Source organism: Rhea pennata, chromosome 6, assembly GCF_028389875.1.
Source record: "Rhea pennata isolate bPtePen1 chromosome 6, bPtePen1.pri, whole genome shotgun sequence".
Taxonomy (NCBI): domain Eukaryota; kingdom Metazoa; phylum Chordata; class Aves; order Rheiformes; family Rheidae; genus Rhea; species Rhea pennata.
The window spans coordinates 26,069,769-26,088,209 of NC_084668.1; the positions used below are offsets into that span (position 1 = coordinate 26,069,769).

Here is an 18,441-nt window from a genome sequence, read left to right on the forward strand (position 1 = left end):
TGCTGTGCACAGGTGAATTTTATTAACGATATAGAGAAACCCAGTACAAATTTTAACCTAAATGCAAGTTGAATGGTGCTCAGAGATTCCCGTTCTCCTGACTCATGGCCACCACCCTCAAAGGAGTGTAGCAAACCGAGCACCCTCGTGAACCAGGTATCTTGTAGTTCAGTCTTTCTTCTGATCCTCTGCAGCAGCCAGGGGAACAGGGTCACAGTCCAGGCTGTAGATAACCTCTTCTGGCCTCGCAAGTTCAATATACACACCCTGAAGCCAGAGATTCTCCTTAAACCTGTTAAAAAAGGGTCAGTTATCATCACCTCCATTTTAACTAGCGATAGCTGTAGCATTCCCTTTTGTAAGCAGCACTCTGGTGGTTGACATAGGTTGTTGTCTATATTTCTGAGGTGTTAAGAGATTAAAGATCAAATACATAGTAATTCCAGGCAGCACATAAATTAGCTAAAATCTGTTTTACTGATAATAACTAATAACTAGCAGCTACTTTATGTACAAAAAACAAAAGAGAGATGAAAAATAATAAGGCAAAATTGAACCTCTCTGTACAATCTGTTTTACTCATATTGACAGATATGTTATCTATTTGCCCTAAGTAAAATTAACATTTGATTTTTTTTTGCCTTGGAATACCTGACATCTCCCAGTGATACAAAAAGCACAGAACAAAACATGAGTGAGAGTGTAAACATAGCCTTTAATGAAATGAGAACAGCTTTTGAATCAACATATGCAACAATTTTCCTTTCCTTTTACAAGTTGTTCAATATCTAGGCACACAACTGTACCTGAGAAAAGAAGAAAAAACCCACCATTCTAGCTCTTTCTTCTATAGTATTCACTTTACATGAAAAGCTCAGAAAACATTCAAGCATTTTTCAGGTTATAATTTTTTATGTGAACAGTGTAAATCTAACATTTTAAGCAGACATTGACAGACCAGGAATCCCACAGATTTGCAGCTATTTTCCCAGGTCACATTAATCATTACTTCTTTAAAGGCATGAGAGTCATGAAGCCTCTTTCCCAATACATTCCTCCAAACACCTTCCATGAAGGAAGCTGGTTTATTTTGTCATTATGAAACCAGATTTTCACTGTAAAATGGTCTCACTATTTTGACAAACATGTAATAAGCATTACTAGCAGAATTGTTCACTTTTGTTGAACTATATCAGTATTACTCAAGTAAAGTTTTGATACACCTAAACGTTTTTCAGAAGTGTTTCATGAAATTTTCTATATTTAAACATTCACTTCAATTGGAATAAAAGTAAACAAGCAAAGGCAAGAAAGCAGTAGAGCAGTATTTTCACCACAGGAAAGCTATTTTGGTTCTCTCAGCTCTTCTTGTGGAACGTGTTTCCTTAGCAGGAATCACCATTTCTGCGTCACAACTGCGGTCGCCAACCCACCTGCAGATCCTGCCCTTCCAAGCCTTCTTGCCCAGCCAGTTCGAGTCTTGCACTCCAGGTTTCTTTGTCATCCCTGGCTTACCTCTTCTAATCTGACATTTCAAAGTCAACAGTGAACTGATAACTGTCACAGGATATAAGAACTTTTTTGCTCCGAACACACTGCTCAAAAGATTTTAGCAGCATAAACTACAGTGGGATATAAGAGCCTGAATTCAAAAGGTAAAATTTACCTTGCAAAATTTACTTTACATTATTTGTGCAAGTCACCAAAACAACTACTGACTTCATATATCACACTAAATTTCTCAAGTTGCACCATGAGGAATTTTGTCATCCTTAATGAATTAACAGTTAATGACTGTTCTGTGCTATTAGGATTGCTACTACTACTTCTTAAGATGCTTACCTAATAGAAAAGTTTGATTACATATTCTATTACTGCTTGAGACTTCATGCCCTAGTGGTATTTCTTCTTGGCATTCAAACTCAGTCTGTTGTTTCATTATGAAATTTTTCCTTTTGTTTATTAAGGATTCAAAATATTAAAAATATTAGCTGTCTTCTACGTGGCACAGCTGTCAAATAATTCTTTTATCAAGAAAACCTCACAATTTTACTTTGAAGATCTCATTTTATTTGCTGATGTCATATTTTTAAAATTAAGTTATCATGAATATGGCATTATTTTGCAGACAAACAATCTTTTAGTGTTTGCCTGCAAAAAAAGTCAAAGGCCACTTGTGTAACAGGATAACTTACAGATCCAGTATGTTGTTAAGATGGTGATCTTTCTGGAATAAGAAATCGCAGACTATTGGAGTTTTCCGTGTGTTTCTTTTAGCATTTGTTAAATGTTAGTGATACTGAATAATATACTGTGATAATAAAAGAGAATTTGTATATATGATATCAACTGCCCTAACTTGAGCATTGACACTATATATATAAGCAGTACTGTGCTCCTGCAAAAAAAAAAAAAAAAAAAAAAAAAAAAAAAAAAAAAAAAAAAATCATGGCTTTTGAATGATATACATCGGTTTTGTGCAAATTTAAATAAGGAAGCTAGACATGGCAGATACCTTTCTCCCTTAGAAAGGAAATGGATTGATCTATTTTCATGGAATCATTTTTTCAAGTAACCTACGACGCAGAAGATAGTTGTAGGATTCAGTGCGTGAGTAGCAAACCCGTTTGAGACAGGCTAGCTAACAGTGTATTCCTATGCCACAACCAAAGTTCATCTGCACATCATAAGAAAAATACGTAGTTGTATCCATTTGAACTTCTGGAATACTTTGTGCCTTTATGCTGTTCAGTCTTAGTTTAGCATCTAGATTAAGATATCAAGATTAAGAAAAAGTTACTTCACTGAACTAAATACCTTATTCCACATAAATTCTATTTTCTATTCTGTTATGACAAGGTCTTTAAACTAACAGAATTTAATATCTTCTGATGAACTATTGAATGTAAAAGGCCACCACATTATGCACTTCATTTACATTATTCAGAATATAGGATTAGAAAGCATATTTGACACGTACTTTGTACATTAAGGTCATTACAGCTATTAAGATGTAGCACCGATTAAGTTGCAAGTTACCTTACTGGCAGATGCTTAGCCGCAGGTCTTTGACCTCTCACGTAATAGGTGCCCCGGGCTGGCACTAGTTCACGGGTAGTGCCACTCACTTTTCCTGACAGGTATTCATGTTCCCATTCTGTTTTAGTCTGAGTTACAGAGGCAATTTCTGGGTTTTTGTTTTTCTCTGAAACAAAAGATGCACATCAGTAAGTGGCAAAAAGTCTCTTATTTAGTAGAGTAATGTGCTTAAAAGCATGCAGCTGGCGAGGGTGGATCACCTCTCACTGTTACGAGAGCTGAACAGTATGCCTTCCCAGCTTCATTGCTGGCAACACAGATATACTTCCCACTGTCAGCAAGCACTACATTTCTTTTTAAGAGGTAATAGGTGTCTCCTAATTTCTCAGTCTGTAAAAGAATAGAATGCACATAGGAGATTAGTAGTAGCACGAAGTAAAACGTATTATCTTCCTCCCAAGAAATATTTCAAGAACAATGGGACATACGTTGATGCCTCCTCGAGCTGTCACTGGAATATCATCCTTAGTCCAGGAGACTTGTGGTTTGGGCCTCCCATATATGCTGCAATGTAGGATTAAATCTTCTCCTTCTTGTAGAGCTGTATGTCCAAATTTTCGTATGAAGTTTGGCTGCTTTCCTTGTACTGAAAAAAGTTTGCTGTATTTTAAAGGGCATAACTAAGGAACAAAGCAAAAATCCATTTTTATAACATTCTCATAGCATGACAAAGAGCCTTTATTGATGCCTGGAACTCAGAATTTTTCTGCAAGATGGTAGTAGACAAGTATCTTTTATCTATACACTGTAGAGTTTCCTGAAACACATGGATATTAAGCATCAAAGACTTTCATGCGTCAGCATAGTAACATTAGTTTCATGGTGAAGCTAAATGATTGTGTTCCCTGTGTAGGTCGATAAATATATGTGAATTATTGTGGTTCAGTGAAGAGTAAGAGAGTAAACATTCCACACAGAAATTTAAAGGGACAAAGTCAAGACAGCGAACTCTTGCACTTAGTTACTGCTGTAGATAAGACTCTTCCTTCACTTGCTTAGATTTCCTTCTTCCAGACTGAAGCGTTGCTGAAACATTTCACTCTTGTTCTATTCCTACATAGAAATAGCAATGCTGAAGGTCAGAACAGGGCCTAAATACTGCTTCGGTCATGGTTATTTTGGCCACGTACTACCAGATCATCCAACAGAGATTTGATTCAGATCAAGCGTGGGCGCATGTCTCATTAATGAGAGCACATGAGATGGAGTTTATCCTGGCTTCATGCCAGCTGTGGGAGGACAGATGATACCTGAGCCAATACAGCGCCTGGCCAATACAAACTCATCAAAACTGTTTGAAGAAATTTCAGCAGTCAGCGTATTAAATCAGAGCCTTGCTTCATGACACATTATTTATTGAGCTGTAAAGCTGGATTTACTTGCTCACCATACTGCTACCTTAAATTCCACTTACATTCTACCTCGAGGGCCACATTAGAAAACAAAACGATCTCAGAACTTGGGCTAAATATTCACAAAATAAAGAATTCAAAGCAGCCCAGATGCTAATACACAGACGTGCATACAAATATCACAACAAAAGTGAACATCATAGTTTTCTATCAGACAAAGAATGTTTTGTTGTTCCTCTTTATGATTAATTGTACCAAATGTCCACATTATTTAGCAAAACACTTACCACCAGGCTTCTCAGAAATGGAAAGTTGTTGAAATGTTTGATATATAAGAGGGCCTGAATCCTTTCACAGTTGGACCAACACCACTCCACTCTTTTAGGAGAAATAATTTTGCAGTATTGTGAAACAAAAATCAATATATCTCACAAAAGTACCCAATAACATCTGAACACAAAATATATTGAGTCTGTGACTATTTTTGCCAAATGTGGGACTCCCAGCATGGTTACATATTTTCACTCTCTGTATTAATAAATCCATTGCTTAGGTGAGCTCTTACTTGCCATAAGCTTTCAATGTAAAATAAAGTCTCGCCTGCTTTTACATTCTTACCATAAACCGTAGGTCTGAGGCCACAACATAGAGCAGAAGTAGATACGAGTTTTACCTTCCCATAACCTAAGATATGTACTAGCCAGTCCCAGTGGATAAATCAGCTCTGTTCTCAGTTGTTGAAAGCCAGCAGGCACGGTCTGCCAGCACCGTTGTATCGCACGTACCTGAAGCGCAGGGACTTGGGATCTGCAGCTTCACTCACTTCGGCTGCAGAACCAAGTTTACGCCTCTGCATCTTCATTGCACACAGCTGGCGTTAGGTCGCACATAGCTGTTCAATATGGCCAGTCCTATCAAGGGAGGGAAATTACACCTTCCTAAAGAGTAGTCATTGATATACCTGAGCCTGCCCACTAACATCGGGCAGTAGAGTCAAGAGTGGAAATGCAGTAGGAAATTTTCTACATCTGCTTTCTGATTATTTAAAGTAGGAATCTAGGACAAGTTGTCTCTAAAGATTGCTAGGGCTCTATAAAGGTGCAGTAGCAAAAAGTCCCGATATTACTGATTTCATTGCAGGGGTAGAGGTGCAGACAGGGAGAGATCTTTCACATTCCCACTCTGCTGGAATTAGTCTCTTACTAACACCAAGGCAGGAGCTTTCTGGCAACTAGTCAGACATCTCCCTCCTCCTTCCCTCTACATTTTTCCTAATGTTTTCTACTTCTTTTATCATTGTTACTTTTCTCCTTTTGTCTTTCCCTATTTGTTCTATATTCGTTCCTTTCACTTGTTTCTTTCAGTTGATACTGTTGTATAGAGTCTACATTTGTGAAGCCGTTATTCACTATAGGCAGAATCAAAATGCCAATACATTCCACACAGATTTACAACTAACATTGAAGTAGCCTCATAACTCCTGAAAAAGTGTTCATTTCCTCTTGTTTCCTCAGTTCAGAAATGGCAATAAATCTGTCCGTAAAGAAGGATTTACACTATGCCAGTTGGCATAGACAACTGAATTTCTACTGTAAATAAAGCAGCTATGCAAAATGTCTTTCTTTTTCTTTTATTCTTCTCTTATTGTGCATCAAACAAGTAGGTCTATGGCTTGGAGATAAAAAAAACAAAACAAAATTTTGTTAAGTGTTTTTTATGTTGAAGCTACGGACTAAACATGAAATGCTAACATGTGCATCACCGTAAAGAGATGCATCTACTACACAGAAGAGGAGGTATAGCTTGTGTTCCACTGGAGAACATTAAGCAGGTATTGGACACTCCCCTTTGGTGTTTTGGGTCAAACTCTGTAGCTTGTGAGGTTTGCATCACCTTGTGAATTCAGGTTGCAAGCGATGCCAGGGATGATGTTTATCATAAAAAAAACAAACTAGAAAAAGATATGTCCGTGGAATGACAACAATGATCAGGTCACATTTTGATTTTGTATCAGCAAACATAAAAACCAAAACAACCATTTTCTAGACAACAAAGGGAAAAGCATGTGCAAAGAGAACCGTAAAGTGACAGCTATCTCAGCTCTCTGAAGTACAGCTAGTATTCAACAGGAGGCCAGTTTTCCGCAAAAAAGAAGAGTTCATCTTCTGCCAGTAACATCAACCTTTAAACTGGAATGGATGGCTATACTTCACCAAGAGTTTTCTCATAATATCATAATGAGATGTCAGAATAAGCTACAACAATGTGTCAATTAAAAAATTATTTCTAGGCTGGACATCTGGTCATCCCATGAGCCATGAAGGTTAGAGAAAAAAGAAAGGAAAAAAAAAAAAAAAAGATCTTGTTTCCAGCATTACATAGGGGACCATTTCAGATGAAATCCTACTCTCATAGTTTAACATAAAAAGTTTGTCCATTTAGTGCCTGACCCTCAATTCATAACATTAAACATAGTCATATTTTACTGCAAACTGATAAAATAGTAGGCACGAAAAGGAAAACACAGAGCTCTGGACAAAACCTGCAGGTAGAGAGATCACATGAGTCTGGCTTTATTACACAGCTTCCATCCCCAGTCTCTCACTCACAGGAGACACCAGGTCATGCCAAATTGTTTTCAACAGTTATTTTTTACTACTTGCCTCATGGTTATTCTTAATCTATTTACTCTGGGCATATAATTTCAAACCTCTCAGTATCTTGTACTGCGTTATTAGCAACTTTCTCTACTTCCTCCTAATTATATCTTCTCTAAAAATTTAGGTTAGACTGAGATTCTGGTCAGACAATATTCACACAACACTGCTCATTATCCTCAGATTCTTTGAGTTTAAATTAAGCCCTAAACTAAGAGACTGCATTTTACTGCGTGGAGATTTTGTTTTATTCAAGATTCCAGCAAAATCGAAAGGAGCTTTATTAAGGAACACCAAGTGGGTCTGATATTCCCAGTTTATCTGAAATATCCATATGCAGAGCTCCGGTTTCTCTGAATACCACGGGGCAACCTCAAAGAACATCTGAGTGCGGAGCTTTATTTTTTAAAGACACATGCTTCCTTGAGCTACAAAGGACATATGCAAACAAAAAAATACAAGCTTACCCAAGCTAAGTTTCCAGAGAAAAGTCTAGAAATAGATATACCTTATCAATCACTCAAGAGGAAGCCACCTTCTGCGTTGCAGCTCCAGCCACATTTGATCCATAGCCAATCAGCCAAATGCCTTTGCCTCCCTTTGCCTACTTACGCACACCGCCCAGGGCCACAGTCAGGCTGCTTCTTTTGAAGAATGAAAAAAAAATATAACCCTTTTCCCCTCCAAACTTCTGCATCTTATGTAAATACTCCTGTACACAATGCCACTTCTTGCAGTCAGGCAACGTTGCTCACCACTTTCTTTCCCAATAAGAGGCATTACACTTACTGAGAGCTTTACTGTAAAAGGCAGAGTATACCTGTTCATAGGTAGGTGCACATTTGTAAGTTTGAATAAAATTTTATCTCTCCAAGGCATCTCTTTAACTCTTTTCCTCTTAGAGGAAAGATGATGGTCTTCCTTGTTATGCCTAGAAGTGGGAGGATAAGCCAAACTCCAGTAACAGACTACTTTGCCTACAGGCTAACTAAATAAAAAGAGTGAATAAATCCTGCTTGGGCTTAAAGCAACATCTCTTACCTACACACAACTCTGCAAACTGGCCTTGGATTCTGGCTGTCAAATTTCAGGTGAACCAAGAAACTCAGATTTCTTCCACTTGCTCTAAAGCCTGTTAAGGCAAAAGACTAGGAATATAGTAATCTTAAGCGAAGTTAGCAACAGGAACAGATGCAGCTTTAATGGAAACATTTATCAGGGAGAAGGCCTGCAAAGCTGCTTCTCTCATACCACCGAGAGCCTGTAGGATGCAATCAGGAAGTGCTAGAAAGGAGAGGAATTAATTTGTTGCCATGATTTGTACACACTCCTGCAGTAATTCTGTCTGCTTGCTACCTCTTTAATTTACAGAGTTGATGTTCTCTTCACATGTGGCAGCAAGCACTCAGATCCAAGTACAAACCTAGATTCAAGCTACCTCCAATTCCTGTTCTAGAAAAGGCAGACAATAAATTAAAAGAACATCCGTGAAAACTTCTAACTTCTGAATGATTGGCTTTTTGCAGAGCTGTAGCTCTCAATAGAAACAGAAGATTGAAGAGCAGCTGCCACCTAGGAGACTCATTGGGTCTACTAACACCCATAAAGAAAATGGGTGATACTAAAACAGCCTTCATTTCCAGTCTGTCAGGAGCGATATTGGAGGTTAGATCACCCTATCAATGGTGGTCTGGTTTTCTTAGCTTGAATCTCAGTATTATGTAACTTCTGATCCACTGAAAACAAAAACTGATAGAAACTGCAAAACTAACTGGCACTGAATTAGACTGTTTCACCTACTCGCTGGTGGCTGGCTGTCAGCATGCTGTGTATCATGAACAGGATCCAGCTACCAAGCACTAGCAGCTCCGCAGCAGGCAACATCTTACACCATGTAGAAAGGGCATTTTGGATGTTCTTTCCACAATATTGCTTAACAAAACACTCATGCAAGTCAGCTTTCTTGCACAGTTTCTCTGCTATCTGTTTATAACAGCTACAGAAGATGTGTAAAGTCAAAAGGAGACAAAACCATTAAATTGAGTTTTTGTTTTATGAAAATTGAAATATTCAAAATGGTAGTAATTATTATAATTAGCTTTATTGTGAAATGGAAAGTTCAATTATAGAAAAGAGGTCATTTATATGCCTGGGAGAGTTTTTATGGATCAACATTTCCAGGAGATGACCGGACTTTGAAAGTTGTGCATTAAAGTTTATTACTCTTATCTAGAATATCTATTCTAGATAGAGCTTATTTGTCCTCCATTTGCTCACCACCTCCTCCTCCCTTCTCTTATTGCCGTGAGGTTATGTTGCCTTGAGGACGTCTCCTGTTTCAAAGTTACAGGAATTTTAATAAAGTTGCAGTCAATAGGCCAAAATATTCAAGTGCCAATCACCAGTCTCAATGACCTCTTGCAATTTGCAATATATATTCTGCTCACAGCATGCTGTGTAGTAAAGGCTATTTTCTTTCTGCAAATTTTGCAAGAGATGGTAAATATTTCCTCCATACAAGTTTTCCACATAGAGTCATAATATGAATGCTGCAAATCAGATATGCAAAAAATACTATGCAGCTGTTTATCAATTGTTTTTACTGTACAAATACAACAAGTTCTGGAGCTAAAGAAGAAATTAAAATTTACATTTGAGAGCTTATAAATGAAATCTTCTATTCTCAGTTATTTTACTTTTACCAAATATTTAAATAAATTATTTTTTTTAAAAAAAATGAACAGTATTTAGAGCTGTCCTCATCAAGAATGAAATGCAATACATAAGTGAACAAATTCCTGGTTTGGATGTTACTACTCTGAATTATAGAAACATTCTACTTGACCAAACTAGAACAGTATTTTCTTGTTGTAGGTGCACATTATTTCCCCATTTCAGTTGATTCTGTTTGAAATCAGTGGGTTTAAAATTTGAAATGTGCACAAATGCTCACTTTATAAACTATTACATTTTTGTCTTATATTAACAATTCAGTGAATTATTTGAAATATTTGTGGGGTTTTTTAATTTTAAAAGGCAGAGAAAGTATCACAAGCATTACGACCAACATAAGCAGCAGGAAGATAGGTATGTTGAAAAGTCTTAGTTTGTAAACATTGGGGAATTTTAATCTTACACAAATCCTGGCAATTCTGGGTCAAATCCTCCTAGTGCAGACAGTCACATCTCCACTCGAAGTATTGCAACGTTCACCTGTTGAGACTATCTGCTTTTTCCCTAGGCTGAAACTGAGATGTAGATCTGATCCGCGCTAGTGCGATCACGAATGTTATGACTAAGAAGCCTTATCCCACAAAGAAAAATATTTAAAAGGTACATGAAAAAAATGGTGTTGGAAATAACACGTTTGATGTTTTAAAAAAATCCCCTCAAAACCAAAAGCGTATCATAAAATATACACTGATCTGAGCACCGCACCTGTGCATTTTAGCATGTGATGCCTATAAACATTAAAACTGTTCTCAATGCTTTTAACATGAAACTTTTTAAAAGCAAAACTCTACCTAAGATCCTAGAAAATATTTGTAACTTTTTTTTTTTTTTATCTAAACATCCATATGACAAAGGAAATCAAACATAATACTGGCATTAAGAAACAAGCAGTATCAAGTGCGACACAAAAGCGGTTTGGTACAGCTTGTGAAGGATGCAGTCAGAAGGCCAATTTCACGTTGTCTCAGTACGTGAGAATTAAGTCCAGTGCAGTCAATACTGTACTTAAGTGAATAGCCAGTACATTAGTGAGACGCCAATATAGAGGACACACAGCGTCACCCAGCCTGCTCCTGCGACAGGCGGCCTGTTACCTTTCACACGGAGCACGGCACTTGACGAGACAGTACCATTCGAATTGTTAGCCCGAGCAACATAGAGGCCAGCGTCTTTGTCACGCACCTCCCGAATGAACAGCGTGTGTTTTGTCTCCTTTTGCCAAAGCTTTACGTGCTCATCGGCAGTCAGTTTCTGGCCCTTCTTGTACCTGAAGCAGAGAGTCAGTTTTCAAGTCAGATTTACATCCCTGCACGTTCAGCAGAACTTTCCGAATTCGGACAACCTCTATAACGCTAACTTGGCAGCAAGAGACGGAGCTAGCTGCAGTGCGCTCATCCCTCGTTTTTAAACAGCTATATATCAATATGGATGTATGTTTAAGTGACTCGAATCGCTGGATAATCTATCCTTAATACGAGAAAATGGGGGTCCCACGGTTCTGAAAATGGTCCTGCGTGGGCAAGTCACCCAGTCACGTCACTGCAGTACTGGCGAGAGTAGCATAAAGGACTGCACCCTCAGTTTTGTGTTGGAACAACATTTTTGCTAATAAGGTATTAAATGAGTCCATGTTCAGTCTCGGGGAATAGGGTCTTACGATGAACAAGCAACATAAAAACTTTCTGAACCCATGTCTTCAGATACGAAAAGCAGCCCAGGATTTGTTCCTCCACCCCTTCCCCTCCACACACACACATTTACTTAGTTCAGATCATCAAAAAGTATACAACAACGTGACAGGAGCTATTTCAAGGAACTGGTGTCATATTCTAACACTTGAGGCTCTTTCAGCCTGTATTAATTGATATTTATTCCTGATTGGAAGTGAGAAAAAACTCTGGCTGCGGTTGGCTGATGGTATTTCAGCATATTTAACCTAACTAAAATGCAAAGAGCTTTTCCACATATACAGCTGATAAAATGTCTACATCAATATAAAATACATGGTACTGTTGTTATGCTACTGAATTTTTAATCATAAAAATATCATTTCTATTTTCATAAATTTCTAATGTGCAAAATGCCATCAGTTGCATGTTGTTGTTCAAAATACTATATACTGACAGTGTATATATTTCTGGGCCAAATTAAGGCTTCTTAGTGACAAAACAAAATTGAAAGTACCTCTTGTTTCACCAGCAATATTTCTCCAAGTATTAGGAGTACTAGAACTGAAAATTAAGTTGCTTTATTGCTAGAAACAGAGTATACTGCCAATGTTGCAGTGTGCAGTATTTTTCTCAATGTCATAGAAGAAAATTCAGCTTACTAAAAGTTTACAGGTAGTGTGTGCAATTAATACATTTTAATCTGTCTCCTGCACAGTACAAGTGTTTCATTCGTGCAGTACTGTAAATGTTTTCATGTTAACATTATTAGGAGGCATATCTAAATTTAATATATGGAAAGAAAGGCTGCTGTGTGGAAAGATGAGAACACGGCAAGTGAAATAAAATTTTATCAAAATATCCCATCACATAAGGGATTAATGCTGAAATTTTGCCACTATTTCAGGCTCTGCCTTTGGCAGAGGATTTCTGAAAAGTCATCTTAAAATGTATTTATATTATACCATCTATATTTCTAACAAATATAGTATAAAACAATCTCACTGGACATACAGCAATTCAAAAAGAGAGTGAGTGAATATTTAATAGAAAACTAGTGCTCTAGTACAGACATTTAGGCCCTTTTTTTTTTTTTTAACATATAACATCTCTCCAGTTTTTGATAACTCTTATGTGCGTGCGCGCGTGTGGGTATGTAGTGGCTATAAATACATATTTGGGTGTGTTATATATAAATATACAATGGCAAGTTACTGAAACAATGCAGAGGAGTTCACTTACAGTAAACCTGGAGTGGGCATTTTTTCACAAGTTACTAAAGATGCGGAATGTCAGAGTGAGAATGAACGTAAAAAGTACATGCTACATTTGTTTAAAAAATGCTTGATATGCTTACAATGGTTTGATGCTTTCATTATTCATGAAATTAGGTGTAGAGAGATTATTTCAAGTAGGTTAATTGTCAAAACAATTTTGAAAGTGGAAGCCATGCAGAAGTGTGGAGTGAAAAGGACACAAGCCATTTTTTCTAGTGTCTGGATTAATTACTACAGTTATAAGTGGTTCAATTTGTCTTACTAGTAGGTATATTTAGTTCTTCTCGTTATAAGCTACCCACCATGTCAGTGTAGGCTCTGGGAATCCTGTTACTTCTACTTCCAAAGTTACCGGAGAACCTTCCGTGACGGTTATGTTAGACAGAAGCTGAGAGAAGTTAGGCGCCTGTCCAGAAAGGCTGACCATGCTGTTCTTTTCTGATGCACTTCTAATCTCTCCTCGGGCGACCATCTGCCTCTGACAGCTTCTGGTGGTGTCTGATTGAAACACAAAACCTGAGAATGCATCAGGCAATGCATGCAGCCCATCCTGGGTTTTAGTAAAGTTATTCAAGTCATGCAATTGTTCTTGTGTTTCTACCATGCTTTTATCAAGTTCAAGGTGTTGCAAATGTGTTTTGCACACTTCACTTATCATGCTATATGTTGGTTTAGCATTTAATGTGCAGGAAGCAGTGCTAGCTTCAGGAATTTCTTGTAAACTCTAAGTCAGAGGAGATTCCACTCTGACTTCTGGACAAGAATCTGTTGAAGAGATACAAAACTTCTCAAACTGATCTGATGGGCTTTCCGTTCTATCATTTGTAGCATCAGCATAAGCAAAATTTGTTAAGAGATCAGACGCTTCAGCCCCTTTTTTACTACCAATGTCTTTCTGCATTTGCAAGCTAAAGGACCTGACATGCAGACTACGAGTGCTACAGCAGTACTGCTCTTCTAGCTCTGTTTCAGAATGCAAGAGGTTGGATTCTGGTGTCTCGGAAAGCGGTGGCAAAGAGATATCATCAGGTGATATACACTCATATTCATCTCCAGAAGGTATTTCTTCTGCCAGGAGCTCAGTCTGTAAACTATCCTCTTTGGCTGAAGATGACAGCTCTGTATCCTGTGAAACAAAATCCTCACCAGCTGGGCAGATAATTGGAATATCAGCCAGTTTATTCCTTTCCTTAATTTAGGAGGGGAAGGAAGAGAAGTGAAAGAGGAAGAAAAAGAAAAACATAGAGAAGGCGTTATCATTCTAGGGATCCACTGTTTATGCAAAAGATAACAACAATATTAGAAAAAGTTCTTGTAATTAAGCTATATTAATCATTTCTGAGAAGCAGGAGGAAATGTGCAGAAAACAATAAACATTAGCTTGCAGTAGGTTACTGGAATGTTGAATATCTTGAATGGACTGACAAAAATTACAGTACAAGCACTTAGATTCTGACTATTATAACAGTAATAATAAAATGTAGAGTACCCCTTTTGCTAAGCAATGACAACCTGTGGATTTCCTCTAGGTGCTGTTTATGAGAGTATTTGTAACTAGGGGAAGAGGGTGAGCATGTGGCATAATTATGCCAAATGGGAAACAGACACATGGCAATACAAATCGATACTAACAGTCAAGATATTGCACTTTGATTCTTGGAGAAATAGGGCCATTAGTCATGTTCAAGATTTAGGGATTTAAATCAAGATCTTTAAGATATTTTCCAACTGTTTTATATTTTTCTGTTTGGCCAGCTGTTTCAAGATCTTGTTTAAATAAAAAAAAGACAAAATCTTATTACCTTTGATCCTGAAAAAACCCACTCGTATTTCTGAACGAATGGATGTGGCACACAAGTGCATTAATTTCAATGGCAAAGCATCAAAGTCCTTATCTGATTTATTATTTCTGTAATTAATCTACCTCTTGGCTTTTGTATACTCATATATTCAGGCCTATTCCATTTGTACCAGGGCTCTTAGCGAAAACCTACAAAACATTTTCTTATGGAATTCTATCGCTGTTAAGTTCTACACAAAAATAATTAATTTAGTAAGCAACATTTCTATCATCTCTAGTTGTTCACCAAATCAAACAGGTGATATTCAGGTCATCATTGCTCTCAGAACCACATCTCTTCAGCAATATCCAGCACAAAAATACATTGGCACATTCATCAGACCTCTCTTTTTGCTTTACTGCTCTAAATATAACTTAACCCATACACAAAATTAACAGAATAAAAACAAAAATATAACCTCAAATTGCCCTGGTCCTGTAGAGATGTTAGTATTAATATAGAAACGGATGCGTACCTTTCTTTTTCCAGCTTAATACTTGTGTTATTTCAAAGCCATGTGGTCCATGCCAGACCCACGGATAAACAAGTAGAAGAAAGCTGGAATTTTAACGCATCTACTTTGTCTAAATCATTTAATTCAGTAGTAAGATCAGGTTCAGTTTTGGGTGTTTAGCTTTTTTCTACAAACATCCCTGATGAACTCTGATCCCCAAAATGCATCTCAGTATAAATACATCATGGGTATAAACACGAAAAGTAATATGCTTTCCAATTTGGTGAAATGTGTGCCAATTTTCTCCTTCTCCAACTATTCAAAGAAACCAAGATATCTACTAAGAGTTACTTCTTTACCGTATGTATTCAATTTTTTCATTGGATCTGACTGTCAGCTATTTCTAGGGAATTTTTATTTGGAGGGGATTAATTCCAGTATGTTCATACAATAAATTTTTCTATCTGTTTATAAATTTGACTGTCATCCAGCTCTTTTAGTCTTACCAGCAATTGCTGTAAGTAACTCTCTGAGCTTTAAGCCTGACCAGATCTGCAAGTCTCTGATACTCTAACAGATTTTAACAGACACTTCTGCAAAAGAATTCAGGCTATTTTGGTCTGCCTTGCACTAACAAATTTAATAAACCAAAATCTGATTAAAAAGTTGAGAATATTAAATTCTGAGCGGGTATATTTAAAAATCGTAGGTCAGATTCCTGAAGAGGCCGTCTGTATTGTCTGAACAGGGCCATGGGCTGAGAGTCGTTCTGCCTGCTAACACGAGTCTGCTGACGGGTGCTCCCGCCGCCGTTCACGTCGGGGGCCGCGGGAAGACCGATCCCCCTTCGACTAAACTCGGGTCCTAGTGCGGGGCTGTGCTGCCGGTTTCACAGTCACCACATTTAGGGGTCAGGAAATAGAACAAAATTGCTCCAGAGATTGCTGGGAAATGACACCGGGGAAAATACTAATGCAATGGGGAAAAAGGTGGATGGTGGGCATGCTGCCAGACAAGCTTGGCCACCCCGAGGACTTTCAGCCCTGGTATGTCACCCGGGGCCAAAGAAGTACAATGCTGAATATGCCATGAGAAGGTCTAGGCTTTTTTATTTTATTTTATTTTTTAGAGTGTGACAGTTACTGAAGCAAATTAATACAACAAAACTAGTTTGCAACTTCTCAGAAGTGTAGACAAAATTGGATATCGCCAGCCAACTGAATGAGGGGCTCAGCCAGGCCTTTTCTCAAAACAGATGGAAATGAAGATGGAAAAAGGCGCAGTGAGAAGAATCTGCTACTTCTGGAAGTGAACTATGGAGTGATGAAAAGGGTGGAGGTATCACAGCTGCCATACCTCACATCTGAGGTTTCACATTCCCTTGACTTCTCCCCTTGGCAGCTGAGGCACAGCCTGGCAAGGACTGACAAGGCTGTGGCCTAGCAAAACACAAAATATGACTGCGGCCGTATACTGGAGAGGCACCTGAGGGTGGCTTTTTGGAACTGTCACAAAGTTAGGAGGGAAACCTGGGTTCCAACTCAACAGTGAAACCCCACTGACCTGGAACGGAGATAAAGTTATGGCTCATCAAAGAGAGAAGGATATTCTGCATTTAAATGAAGGGAATGTTAATGTTAGCTGAATTACTACAGAACTCCACAATTTAATGTCTTGTAGTGCTGGTTGGCATTATCAAGTTGCAAAATATAAACTTTAAAGCTATAAATCAATCATCAACTCATCCTTCTTCTGTAAAGACTTAAATGTATTACCATTCAACCTAACTTACCAGAAAATTTCACAGTACACTATTTACATTTAATTAAATAAAGCATAACCCCAAGGTTTCAAAATGTTCTGTAAACTAATCTCATGCATTTTCAAGGTTTTTTCCTGCATTGCTTGCAGGAAAGACTACATTTATTCATTGACAATTTGAAAATTTTCATACTTGATTATCATATATCCATGATTAAAACATGGTTGTCATGTAGGATTTCTGTCTTTCTAACTTTCACTACCTTGTTCCTTTTATGCACGGTCATCAACATATAATCCATACTTTATAATTGATTTATGATTTCTGCTGCATGGGATTTGGGCAATTACAAGGTAACTAAAGTGTTTCGAAACAAGGGCAAAAATTATTTGATATTGATTTATTTATTAACTATTTGATGTTATTTATTTGATGTACAGTGTTATACCAAGTGCAGTGCAGATTATATATGATGTGATATTATACAGAGAGTTGTAGTTATATTACATGCTCTTTCTGCGTGACTGCTTTCCTATTGTTCACCTGTTGCAAAAGTGAAGTAATTCTGATATGTTGGTTTTACATTGGATATGTAATAGTATAAATGAGAAAAGAATTTGAGCACATCAATTTGTATATAAAAGTAGCAGTCATTTCTGAGAAGCAGTGAATTAAGGGGTAAAATTCTTTTGAGAGTATACAAGAATATCTATCAATTTAATTAAAAAACATAATAGCAAAATGAACAGCAGATACCTGTTTACTGTTGGCAGAAGGAGGAGGAGTATAGTTTCTCTTCTCAGTAATGCTTTCTGAATTCAAGCGTAATGTATCTGATCTCACCTGAAAGAATAATGTTAAAAAAATCTTTTTTTTCTGCTGAAGACCTTAATAATTGTGCAGAGAAAAAAAATCATAATTCCTACCTATCATTATTTGTTTCAAATTCTGAGCTCTGAGGGAAGTATTTATAATTCTAGTACATTTATAACTTGTCTCTTAGGGAAACATGAATATTAGCGTTCTGGGAAATACTAACAGTAATCTTCTTTATTACTTTCCATATCCCATAAGACTGATTAGAAAGGAAAGAGCAGAGTTGGGTCTCCTTTGAGAGAAAGGGGAATGGTCACATTGAGGATGATTGATTTAGAAATACTCTGGTAACAGGCTAAAAGGAACACTGGTGAAAGAGTATGAAGAAAAGGAAAGGTAGTGCCATGTAAGACAACACTTATGTAAAGAAGAGAAATGGAGAACAATAAACAACAGTTTGGTGACTAAAATGGAAAACTAGTTTCAGAGGAGATCGTCAATCTTATCATCTGATTATAGCCTATTCTATGTAAAAATTCTATGTATTCTACTCCTGAGTAAGAGGAAGGCTGAAAAAAAATAAAAGCAGTAAAGATCATGGAGTTTGATTGGAATGTAAAGGGAACTTAAAAAAAAAAAAAAAAAAAAAGGAAAACCAGAAGAGGAAAAGACCATACAATGAGTATACTGATGATGTCCATCCAAAGGGAGGCTCTAGACTAAAAAGCAACAAACTCTCCCTCGGTACACCAAGTCTGAGACACATAGTTCTCATCCAGAAAA

The 18,441-nt window shown here is 37.4% G+C and overlaps 1 protein-coding gene across 9 annotated transcripts in view; it reads right to left on the minus strand.

The window, feature by feature from the left end:
- Window positions 1-18,441, minus strand: part of CCDC141 (coiled-coil domain containing 141) — an 89,291-nt gene continuing 70,850 nt past the window's right edge. Inside the window, exons 24-32 of one of the 9 annotated variants that reach the window (XR_009958855.1) lie at window positions 17,599-17,685; window positions 13,824-13,974; window positions 13,088-13,283; window positions 10,936-11,108; window positions 3,528-3,685; window positions 3,300-3,429; window positions 3,040-3,205; window positions 2,516-2,766; window positions 696-2,398 (exon numbers count right to left, since the gene is read on the minus strand). Coding sequence is in view for 7 of the 9 variants with exons in the window: in XM_062579378.1 (XP_062435362.1) it covers window positions 169-292; window positions 3,040-3,205; window positions 3,300-3,429; window positions 3,528-3,685; window positions 10,936-11,108; window positions 13,088-13,283; window positions 13,824-13,974; window positions 17,599-17,685 (1,185 nt within the window). In the remaining 2 variants the exon portion in view is untranslated. Of the gene's footprint in view, window positions 293-695; window positions 2,399-2,455; window positions 2,767-3,039; window positions 3,206-3,299; window positions 3,430-3,527; window positions 3,720-7,486; window positions 8,241-10,935; window positions 11,109-13,087; window positions 13,284-13,702; window positions 13,975-17,598; window positions 17,686-18,441 lie in introns of those variants that run through there. The other 8 variants (XM_062579379.1, XM_062579378.1, XM_062579381.1 and 5 more) reach the window with 8 other exon arrangements.